We start from the raw sequence: 11,043 nt of genomic DNA on the forward strand, positions 1-11,043 counted from the left end.
ACTCTGTATGTGGAAATGACAATTAAGTTGACCTTGAACTTGAACTTGTTGCCTAAACCCAACCACATGTTTTAGAAGAATTTTTTTTTTTGCAGTGTTGTGCCAACGTAGTGTGTTTATTTCAAAAGAGACTGTATGTAAATGGTAAATTTCGTGTGAAAACAGAAGTGTATTTTGAAAGAAGACAATGCATGGAACAGGCAGAACTTGACGCAGCCTCCCAGAACATCAACAACAAACGCACCCAGGGTACCTTGCATGTCGTATGTGGACGTGGGGAAAGTTCATGACCAAACATTGATATGTGATGAGGTCGGAGTGAGAATGTGTTGCTTTTCCAAGCACTAGCTCCAACAGTTAAACTACAGTTTTCTTATGCTTACAATCCAGAGAGGGAGAGTATCAGTGCAAGTTAACCATAGAAACTCACTACAACTTAACTCCCACTTCTGCAGCCTGTCCCTCACACCTAACGATACTGACTGCCTGTGCACAATGCAAGTGGAGAGAGTGGAAGAGAGGAGCCATGGACTGTGATTAATCTGAGCAGCATGTACAGGTCACTTAGAAACTTTAGAAAAAGTTGCTAAGAGGTTTCTAAAAAGTCCACAGACTGTATGAAAATAATGGACGTAGCCACTGTGACATCGCCCACTGGTTTGTAAACTTCCGTTTTGAAGCCTTGAGTTCAGCATTTTGGCCGTCGCCATCTTGTTTTTGTTTTTTTTGGAGCTAGAGGTAACCATATCCTCCTGAGACCCAACCTTTTGTTTGGTATGCATTTTTAATTTNGTAAACTTCCGTTTTGAAGCCTTGAGTTCAGCATTTTGGCCGTCGCCATCTTGTTGTTGTTTTTTTGGAGCTAGAGGTAACCATATCCTCCTGAGACCCAACCTTTTGTTTGGTATGCATTTTTAATTTCTCCCAGCTATTTGGGATCAGTGGGACCTGATAAGTATAAAAACTAAACATTGTCAGTGGTACTTAGGTCCCAATGTCCTTTAACAAGTACTTCCTAATTGCCAGTGTCTTAGCTTGTTACTGTTGCTAAAATTGGTCAAATTTGTTGCCATATCAAACTACAAACATTTGCATTCATTCATAAACATGTTTCAGCCATAACATGTAATCTGGTCTTGGACCTTGTCCACTTTTGTGTCGGGATCGGCTGCAGGCTGACTTGGCAGAGATGTTGCTTTTACACGGATAAGTGTATTGTGCTCTTCCTACCACTAGATGGCACAAAAAGTGTCCACCAATGAGGACAACAGGTCTAAGTGAAGTAGAATGAAGTATAAGGCCAAGTAAATCCAAAATGTGATGTCCTCATATGAGGACACAGGGTCTCAGGAGGATATTTAAACAAAGAAAAAAATGTAAACGGGTGAGTTACACAAAAATTGTGTATTTTTTTCATTCTGCAAATGGCATATCCATAGAGACAGTCGAACAGTAGAAATACCTTGGTATCTGCTGAACGACAATCTTTTTTAGAAATTCTAATGGTTAAATTGAGGACAATATTTGGCTTTCTGTACAGAAATAAGAGCTGTTTTCCTTTTGTACACAGAAAAAGACTCGTTGAATATGTATTTTTGTCTGTTTTGGATTATGGGCATGTTATATACGAAAAAGCTGCTGCCTCACTATCTCCTGAAATCACTGGATATTGTCTACCACTCAGCTCTAAGGTTTATAACAGCTGATTCTTACAGCACCCATAACTGCCGCCTTTACCGAAAGGTCAGCTGGCCACATTTGGCTGTGAGGCGGGAACAGCATTGGTATTTGTTCATTTATAAATCTTTGATGCAGATGCTTCCACCCTATATTTCATCCCTTTTAACCCTGACTTCACATAATTTTGGTACTTGCTAACTGGTAATCAGAAGTGAACCAGGAAAACGTCATTCTCTTACAGTGCACCTTATACATGGAATAATCTGCAAAAGCCCTTAAACTTGGTACCTCTGCCACTCTTATGGCTGTTTAAACGCCTTATTCTGATCTTGATTGATTGGTTTCCTGAGTCTTAAATAGAGGTTTGAAATCAAGACATATAATCTCATCTGTCTTTTATACAGAGGACAGAGCAGATTTTAATTTCCTGAAAACATAATGAGTTGTTGTTGGTCAGAAAAAGCGCCCACCTGACTGTGTACCCAATGATATTTGTCTATGTGAGTATTTATGTGTGTGTTTATCCCTATGTACCCCATCATGCCCTCCACCCAGATCATTGAGTCATCCCTTGGTCAGAGAAACTAATAATACCCCCATGTCTCTGCTGCTATTTTAAGCCAGGAGGGCCTGCAGGGCTGGGTGTGGGCAGCTAGGTTGGGCTAAATCAGAACATGGACACACACAAACATACTTAACAGGAGGGGGGTGGCACTGGGGCGTTCTACAGTTGCTCAGTGACACAAATACGTTCATGAGGAAAAACCCGGAGGTTCCCTTTTGGTTTCATACATCGAGGATTTTACTGGACACACTTCTTTTGAGTTTGGATTACTTTGGTCACTGTGAGGCTCCTGGATAACCTGTGTGGATATCTACTGTATCACATCGCTGCTCCTGTGGGTGCAGGCACATGTTTGGTAATGGGTGTCAGACTGTGAGGAGACTGGGTGCACGAGAAGAGCGACAGATTGACAAGAGCAAACAAGCAGATGCACATAAAACCCAATGCAGCTTTTGTTTGTGGTGACACACGGTAAGTGGGAGGAGATGAGAAGTATTCTTCAGACCTATTCTATCCAATAAAACAGATCAGGTTTGGCAACACAGCGTCAGGTAGCCTGTAAATCAGGTAGTCAGGTAGTTAATCATCCATACAGTCACTCAGTTAGTCAATAGACAGAAGCCGCTCCTGTCTTTTGCTCTTTGATTCAAATTCCAGCAACATTGTGCCGTTATGGGATTGACAGCCAGCTCTATTAATAGCTCTGATAAATCAGCTTTCACATGACCTGTTTGTTTGACACATCCTTACACACCGACCTACTGCTCTCATTTTATTTCATCTACAGAATATCTTCCAATAACTTCCCTCCTCTCTTTTCCACTTTCAGAACCAACCCATCAAATCCTCATCTCTGTTAATTACCAATGTGATATTTGAGATTTAGATTAAATGAACTATATCTAAACAGCACAAACTATTCCATTTACTAGCTCTAGCAGCTGCCGTGGTGTCTCCTGCCAAGCAAGCAACTAGTACATAAAATAATGTAAATATTTGTAGCTGACATTCCAGCTTCAAAGTTTTTTAAGAAGTCGCCTCTCATGGCCTTTGGGAGCTGATACTGTGGAGAGCTGCATGACACAGCTTTAAAGATTAGTTAGCTTCCAGATATATTCACTGAGATATATTCACACCATCTGTCCATCCGTCAAGAGGAGGCGAGATGTCGAGGCCTCCGTCCTCCCAGACCACCCCTCAGTTCTACAGGGTCAGCGAAAGAGATCTCTCTGAGGTGGAGCTCCACTCTGTGGACTCTATCAACGATCTCCACCGAACACACCCGGAACACAGCCACAAAGGTACTCACACACACACAAACACTTCAACCCAGCTGACACAGTTATTGACTCCCCTCTCTATGATTTCAGTGATGAGGCCTCCTCGTCCTGCATACTCCCCCTCCTCCAATGGGAATCTCTACACAAGTGACATGACAGCTGTCAATCAAAGAGGCCATCCAGTCAGCGGCAAATGGCAGAGTCGTCTACAGGACATGTTGACACCCAGTTCATCGCGTGCCTATGCCATGGGCTGTGCTATTATCACCCTGCTTCTGCTAACAGTGTTACTCATCTTCTACTTTTTGGGTGAGATATCATATTTTTGTTATTAGTTTCCACTGATATTTCTTGGATATGTTGTATTTTCTGGAGCTCTGAAGCACACTTCCATCGTCATGATATTTGCAATTTCTTAACTTAATTTCTACTTCATACTGTGTCATGTAGTCACTATCTTTTTTAAACATGTCCATGAATCTGACTGAAATTTGCTCAAACCCTAGATAGACAATCTGACAGTGTGCTTCTGTGTCTGTTCCTCCTCCAGTCCAGCAGGGCGGCGCAGTCCGGATGCTGACTGAGGCACTAAAGGAGAAAGAGGCTGCAGCCAGAGAGCTGTCACTGTTGATCCAAGAATTGCAGTCCCTGAGACACAACCTGACAGCCCTGAGAGGAGGGACATAATATGCACAGAAACCAAACATGAATACACACACACACACACACACACACACATACACTGGACATGAGAGTAAAACTGTGTTTTACGCTGGATTTTTCCTTTAGGGGGAAACACTTGTTAAAATGCTCCCTAAATGTGTCTGTGTTCATGATTACATGTAACTGATGGAACTATAGATGTAGTGTGGAGACGGGAGGTTTCTGGAAACATTTCCTCTCTCACCTGCTCTGCTAACTGTATGAAAAGCACTTTTGAATGAACCCAAATAATTTTTGTTCTGTGATGATGCTGTCATTGAAGCTGTATAAGTGGTTGGATTAAATGAATGGAGGTAGTATATGTATATCATAACATTACATTGTATAACACACATTTAATGTATTTGATGATTCAGCATTATTGCTCAAAAATAATTGTTATTTTTGTGACACAAAGTCTATGTCAATGATACACTGTCTTAAACCCTTTAATGTCTTCACTAAGAAAATAGCAATGAAAAAAAGAATCCTTTTTATTTCCATGGGACAATACTAACAAAAATCAATGTTTCATTTAAAAAAAACAGACCCCACTGATTTATTTTTAAAAAAAATATAGGCCTCTACTAAAGAGTTTAGATGGCCCTTCGTGGTAGTAGTAAAACAGAAAGAAAAAATCTAGGTATTTACCATTATAGTAATTGAAAATATGTGAAAAATGCTGAAAAATTCTATTGATATATATATATTTTTTCATCAAATATATAATGGAATAATGGTAAATTCCTGCTGTTACCACAAGTAAAAATGTATCCTTTTTATTTGATAAAAATTGTAAATGTATTATATTAGCATCTCTACCTTTACTATGAAGGGACAAGCATCTTAAAAAAAAACAAAAAAAAAGAACCTTGTTAAAACCCTTGTATAAAGTTACTTAAATCTCTTCAGTAAGTCCTCTTAAATTATAACTTGTTGAAGAAACACACTTACCTTTGAAAATTCCACCACTCAGAGCTCTCACGTCTGGAGGGACTTTTTATTTACTGACTTCTTGTAGGAGGAGAACTGAAAAGGCATACTTTTTAAAGACACAGCGACATCTAGTGGACTTTATTAGCATAACACAACTAAACCAATGGTAAAGTTCAGGTTGAGTTATGTTCAACAAAATTTCCATAAGACATAGTGACCAAACAGTTAAGCAGGATGTTAAAGGGTTAAAAATCTCCCAGCTGTTTCTAGTTTGTGCCGACATTCAGACATTGTGTATCCCTGAAAAATAACACGATGAACAACACAGTAAAAATATGGACTGACAAAAAGTTCAACTGACTTTGATTTCAAATACTAATCACTAAATGCAGCTTCAAAGACAATACTGTTTTCCAATCATGCATGTGTTTACTTGTGGAATGAATATGATTTAGGAAGGAGAAATAAACAAACAAGAGTTTGCTGATGCTATCATGGTGACCTTTATTTCACTGAAACATGGATAATTTTTTAATAATTGCTTCCTCAATTATTGTTAAATGATAAAAAATTGTGGGCTGGGGTTGCATGAACTTTTTCTTTGGCTTCAACCACCACTTTCAGCATATTATTACCAGTTACATAACAGTTCATAAACTCAAATCTTTTAAAAGGAACCGGTTTAAGGTGAGTTACTATCCTCAGGCTCAGCCATTACATGTAGTTGTTTGCTGCTGCAAAAAGATCGCGGCAGTGTCGTTAGAACAAGATTCTCATATCTTTGTTATTTCTTCCACCAACAAAAAGTAAAGAGAAAAATTATGAAAACAAAAATGAGTTGCTAACTGAGAATGTAAGAGTAATACATTCATAAATAGTGATTCCTTCACTTTGAAGGAATTATAAATGAATAACTGATTTTCATACATATTTCTGTGTTGTGAATTTTAATACTTTAATTGGCGATGGCAACTTGACAGAAGAGTTTGGGTTACATGCTCCCCTGTCTGTTTTCATCATTCTTCTTCTTGACACTGCTGGCCGGTCCAGCCCGGGTAACACTGACACATGAAGTGGTCGTGAAAAGGTTTGCTTTCGGTGGGGTTGGAGGTCATGGCTGGAACTGAGGAGAACAGGTATCCAGAGTTGGGGATTCGCCTGGCGCAGCGTCCTTTGCCGTGGCAAAGTTGGAGGCTGCAGCGCATTGTGTCAGACCTCAGCGACTGGACGAGGGGACCCAAGACAGTGCGTATGTAGTCTCTGAGAAGGATGCACTGATGCTGGAGAGTGGGAGAAGGGGAGAGGGTTATACACAAACACACACACACACATAAATTACTTCCTCACAAACATTACATACCTTGGATTTGGCAAATTTCATTTCACCCCACAGCACCACTCCAGCAGCTCCCAGTGCCGCACTCTCCCCCAGTGTGTGCACCAGGTCCGTCTGCACACACACAAACATTTGATATTGGTGTGTGTTTGCATGAGAGTTTATGTGTATTTATTTATGAGGTTCAACATAACCTACCTTATTAAGAAAAGTGAGAGTGTGTGTGAATGCTAGCCTGGCGTAGGGAAGGACTGGTGTGGCATGGTTGGTGTAGTTGCCATAGCGCCAAACTGACGCCACCCTCAAGGCCTCCAGCAGTCTGTGTCTGAGTGAAGAAGAACGTCCATCATCAATAGCTCCTTTAAAGTGGGCCTATCATGATTTTACCTTATTGTTACAATGTCACATGTTCATATGCTAACTGGCTAACTAGCATCCTGAGTCAGTCATGTTGGTCTTCTGGTTTCCCTTTATGAATGATGAATGCAGACTACCACCGCCGGCTGTTCTACGGAGTTACTTCCTCTCATGCAGACACAGAACATACACTGGTGGGTCGTTGGCTGTGGTGTTCACAGTGTGTAGAGGTGCAACTTTTTGGTGGAGACACAGGCAATGTGAGGCGACGCAACAGTTGGCCTTTGTCGGCACTAGTTCTTTGATGTCGGTTTGGTGTGTCTGTGCCTTTACACTCATTCCCCGACTGCAATGAAGGTGCAAAGATAAGGAGACAGTAGACCTGCAAATGCTGACCAATGAGAGAAGAGTGTTTCGGGACGGGTTCTTAAAGAGACAGGCGCTAAAACGAAGCGTTTCAGACAGAGGGTGAATACAGGTGTTCCAGCACAGACAGTATGAGGAACATTAAGTGTGGAGCATGTAAACATGTTGTAGTAGGAGCCCGAAACACAAGTATGACCGTGAAAATTACATAATAGGTCCCCTTTAATGTCCTGTGTGCAAAGCAGTAAGTTTCACTGTAGATGCATAACAGATAAATAACGGTTTCGTACAGGTTTGGTGGGCTGTTTTATAGTTTGATTTGGATGAACATTTCTTCATGTTTCTCAGTTCTCTGTACCTGACCATCAGAGCTGCATCTGGGGATCCTGCCAGCCGCCGAGGCAGGTAGACGCTGGGATAGAGGGCAGTGGACTGACGCCAGAGCCAGGACAGCTGGTCATTTTGCTTCTTGGTTCCCCTGTGGCAGCGTCCCATGTAGCTTTTATCTGATCACACATGTGAAACAAGAGAAGACACGAGTCATGACAGAAGACTTTAGCTTTATGTTCAGGAATGGTAAACCAATTCTATAACTTGTATAAATATCTCATGGTCAAAACTTAAAAGAGATCATCACTTTATGTAGATCTAATGGTGGTCACAACCGGTCAACCAAACTGCTCAACACACAGTCAGTGATTGTCCTACCTGTCTTCCTCTTGTGCTTATTAAAGCAGGCAGGAAAACCATAAAACCCCCAGAGTCCCTCGGGGCGAGTCCCAACTGCCAACCGCAGCGTCTCCTCCATGAACCTCCGAGCACACTCCTCAAACTTTTGCCTTGCCAACAGCGTTATGGCCTTCTCTGACAAATCCGGTCTCTCCTGTCTCACCAGCCGCTTGGACTGCCTCCGGTACTTCATCCTGGCTCCAAAGTTTCTCTCCCACAATGGCTGCCACTCTTCCCAGTCGATGACGGCTGAACCGCTGAAGTCTGGCTTCAGCAAGTTGGAAATCTGCGTCAGTGCAAGGGAAAGGTGAGCCGAGAGGTCGCTGAGCTGCGGTATCCCTCCGTTTACCTGCGTGCCGTCTCGGGAGAGGTATGGGTATTGCCCCAGGCGGTCACGGTAGAAGATGGTCATTTTCTGGAAAAAGAAAAAAAGAAAATTATGACCAGCTCTACAAGGATTTTTTTTAGCTTCCTTTAGCTTGTTGTTTTGGTTTATGGCACATTTACTGTCTGTTTCAGTCTCAGCACCCTCACTAGGGTTTAATCCCGGGAAACAGGATTACACAGGGGATACACAGCCAAGCTATTTCTGTTTCCCAATAAATACAGCAATGGGAAAATGATGAAAAGTAGTTACGTTCTTGGCGTAAAAACCAAATAGGCTGATATGTACAAAATATATGCATTGCTACAGAAATATGTAAGTCCTTTACATCCTCCCAGGAGGACATAACTCGGCAGCACAATTGTGACTTCCTTTTGGCCCACCAAACGTATCTATAGTAAGATTTACCATCTAATTCAGGCTAACACAACCCAATGTCTGGTGTCTGGGATCAGTCACCTGTCCCTGGAAGCGCTGCTGCCGGTTCTCCACAATATCAAAGTTGCCCAGGTCCAGGTGGATGTTGTAGCGTCTGTGACACTGTTTGGTGGGCATGTTCCACACCACAACGAAGGGCCGGTCCTGCAGGATCGGACCTGCTGCAGCCACAGCAGGCAGGGGGGCGTCAGGGAGGACAACTCCATGTGTGGAGGTTGGTGACTGACAGGTGCAGGCAAGGGGAGAGAGGAAGAGGAGGAGGAGGAGGAAGGGGAGAGGGAGGTGAAACAGCACCATGGCTGCTCGCCCACTGACGTGTCCTTCCTGACAGAGGAGAGAAATTTATTGATGAGGAACTCTTCTGCATTGGGACAGACTTCTTAATGAGTATCAGCTGACAACTCTGACATATAATAACATGGAAAAAATAAAGACAAAAGAATCTGTTGATAAATGCAATTTATTTCCAGAATTTTTCACAATTGAAAAGAGTTTTTAAAAGACGCATCAGTTTCATCAAAATAATCAAGTCTTCAAAACGTTAATAAGGCTTCAGTTCTCTGGCAGTTCAACAAGGCACAAACCTCAAATTCAACTTTTCACTGTCACATAATTTCATAGCAGCAGATTTACACTTGATTTGGGGCATATTTCTCAGGAGCAGAGCTGCCCTAAGGACAACAGTGATGTAGTTGGTTGGGTTGTTTGGATGAGCCAAAGTATTTCTAAGCTTCCATAGTTGACAATCTCACCTCTTTAAAAAGATTCCCTCCAGACAAAAGAGTTCAGTCAAGTAGGTAAAAATTACATCTTAAAATTTTATCTCCTCTTTCCCTTATTGAAAAATCAAGAATTTATGAAAATGTATTTTTTTTTTTTTATTTCAAAGGTGTTACTGCTGGATATGAGATGTCTCCTACTTCAAGGGCTTCAAGTTTCAATATCACTAATTGACCCTTCGCTAAGTCCCGCCTCCAGACACAGACTGGCCAATCATAATGAACCAAAAATAAAAAATATCAGCAAAGTCTCCCTTTATATTCAGCAGTGATGTGGTGGTTGACTTTTACACTGTGATCTGTAGCCTATATTTCGGCTTTAGCTTCTAACTATCTTTGTCTTTTTAACCTGTTGTTGCTGCTGAGTCAGTTTGACATCCTGGATATATCCTTCAAACACAGACTGTAGACCCCTCTGTCTGCTTCTCTCTGGAATCACTCTTTCATTTTATTTATAATATTTCTTCAGGGAGTGCAGTTAGTTGCAGTGTGGGCTACACGTTACTCAGACAGCTTGTCAGACCATCACAAAGGGGCGGGGCTTAGCGAAAGGCCAACTGTGATGTCACAAATTAATTTCATGTGAACAACTTAAACTGACAGTTAAGGTGAGCACAGACAAACTTTCCCTCTTCAGCAGATGAATATGAAAACAGTTTTCTAGAGTTAAACTCTGCAGAATACAGATCAAACATCGAAGTCAAATAACAATGAGCAGAACATATTTTTAAATTGAGGAGGAATTTAACAACAATTTTCTGAAGTATGTAAGACAGATTCCACTTGTTTTAGACCCTGTTTTCTTATTTTCATATTGTTGGCCATTTCTATTTGATTCACTGCTTCACTGCAGATACACAGAGATACAGTGTTTCCACTGCAAACACAATCAGTTCAGATTAATGTGCAGTTTTGTGTCATTTGTGGTGAAAAGGTTAAACTAGTTATTTGGAAGTGAAAACAAAGGTTGAGTGTATCCACATGGCCGCCAACCTGCTACTCCATCCTCTTCACTTAAAAAATGTCCCACAAGTATGATGAAAATTAAAAACATTTGTTCCTGGTGCTTTTTTAAAAATATGTGTTTGCTTCTGTATTTGTGTCGTGATTGTTTTCGGCTTTGTGTTTCAGCCCCAAGATACAGGCGTTTACAGGCTGAGCTTGACAGTGACATTGTGTCAGTGAATAAATGTGTTTCTGCATGTCTTTGGTTTACTAAAACATTTCTGTTTCTCTCTGAAGTTTTCCACACTCTGTTCTTCCTCCATCGCTTCTTTTCTGTGTGTCTGAGAAACCACTGATGGTGTGTGTTTCTGTCATTTGATGTGTGCACATATGAACATGTACGTGTGCAGTAATGTGGGCGAATGAGCTCCCAAGTGTATTTGATTGTGTGTTCGTCAAATGTCTTTGTGCATCCAATAGATGGAAACTCCTCTGGCGTCTCTGTAGGGCGTTTCAGTCAGAGTCTGAACTACAATCTGCCCTGC

The 11,043-nt window shown here is 41.4% G+C and overlaps 3 protein-coding genes across 3 annotated transcripts in view; 1 reads left to right on the forward strand and 2 right to left on the reverse strand.

Annotated features, from left to right (window-relative positions):
* The first annotated feature begins 2,390 nt into the window (after nt 1-2,390).
* On the forward strand, nt 2,391-5,618 carry si:dkey-20d21.12 (uncharacterized protein LOC556245 homolog). The gene is made up of 4 exons (XM_050064872.1): nt 2,391-2,716; nt 3,075-3,546; nt 3,616-3,834; nt 4,076-5,618. Exons 2-4 carry the CDS (start codon nt 3,411-3,413, stop codon nt 4,210-4,212), a joined length of 492 nt encoding a protein of 163 aa, XP_049920829.1. The 5' UTR covers nt 2,391-2,716; nt 3,075-3,410; the 3' UTR covers nt 4,213-5,618.
* A 208-nt stretch (nt 5,619-5,826) lies between these two features.
* Nucleotides 5,827-11,043, reverse strand: part of hyal3 (hyaluronidase 3) — a 9,085-nt gene continuing 3,868 nt past the window's right edge. The window contains exons 2-7 of the mRNA XM_050064864.1: nt 8,796-9,098; nt 7,931-8,366; nt 7,581-7,728; nt 6,698-6,824; nt 6,524-6,613; nt 5,827-6,443 (exon numbers count right to left, since the gene is read on the reverse strand). Of these exons, the coding sequence (XP_049920821.1) occupies nt 6,180-6,443; nt 6,524-6,613; nt 6,698-6,824; nt 7,581-7,728; nt 7,931-8,366; nt 8,796-9,071 (1,341 nt within the window). The 5' untranslated portion in view covers nt 9,072-9,098 and the 3' untranslated portion in view covers nt 5,827-6,179. The remainder of the gene's footprint in view (nt 6,444-6,523; nt 6,614-6,697; nt 6,825-7,580; nt 7,729-7,930; nt 8,367-8,795; nt 9,099-11,043) is intronic.
* LOC126402695 (N-alpha-acetyltransferase 80) overlaps nt 9,634-11,043 on the reverse strand; it is a 7,330-nt gene continuing 5,920 nt past the window's right edge. Inside the window, 1 exon segment of the mRNA XM_050064870.1 lies at nt 9,634-11,043. This exon segment is cut by the window's right edge and continues 6 nt beyond it. Within this exon segment, the coding sequence (XP_049920827.1) occupies nt 10,954-11,043 (90 nt within the window). The 3' untranslated portion in view covers nt 9,634-10,953.

The sequence above is a fragment of the Epinephelus moara genome, chromosome 16 (genome assembly GCF_006386435.1).
Source record: "Epinephelus moara isolate mb chromosome 16, YSFRI_EMoa_1.0, whole genome shotgun sequence".
Taxonomy (NCBI): domain Eukaryota; kingdom Metazoa; phylum Chordata; class Actinopteri; order Perciformes; family Serranidae; genus Epinephelus; species Epinephelus moara.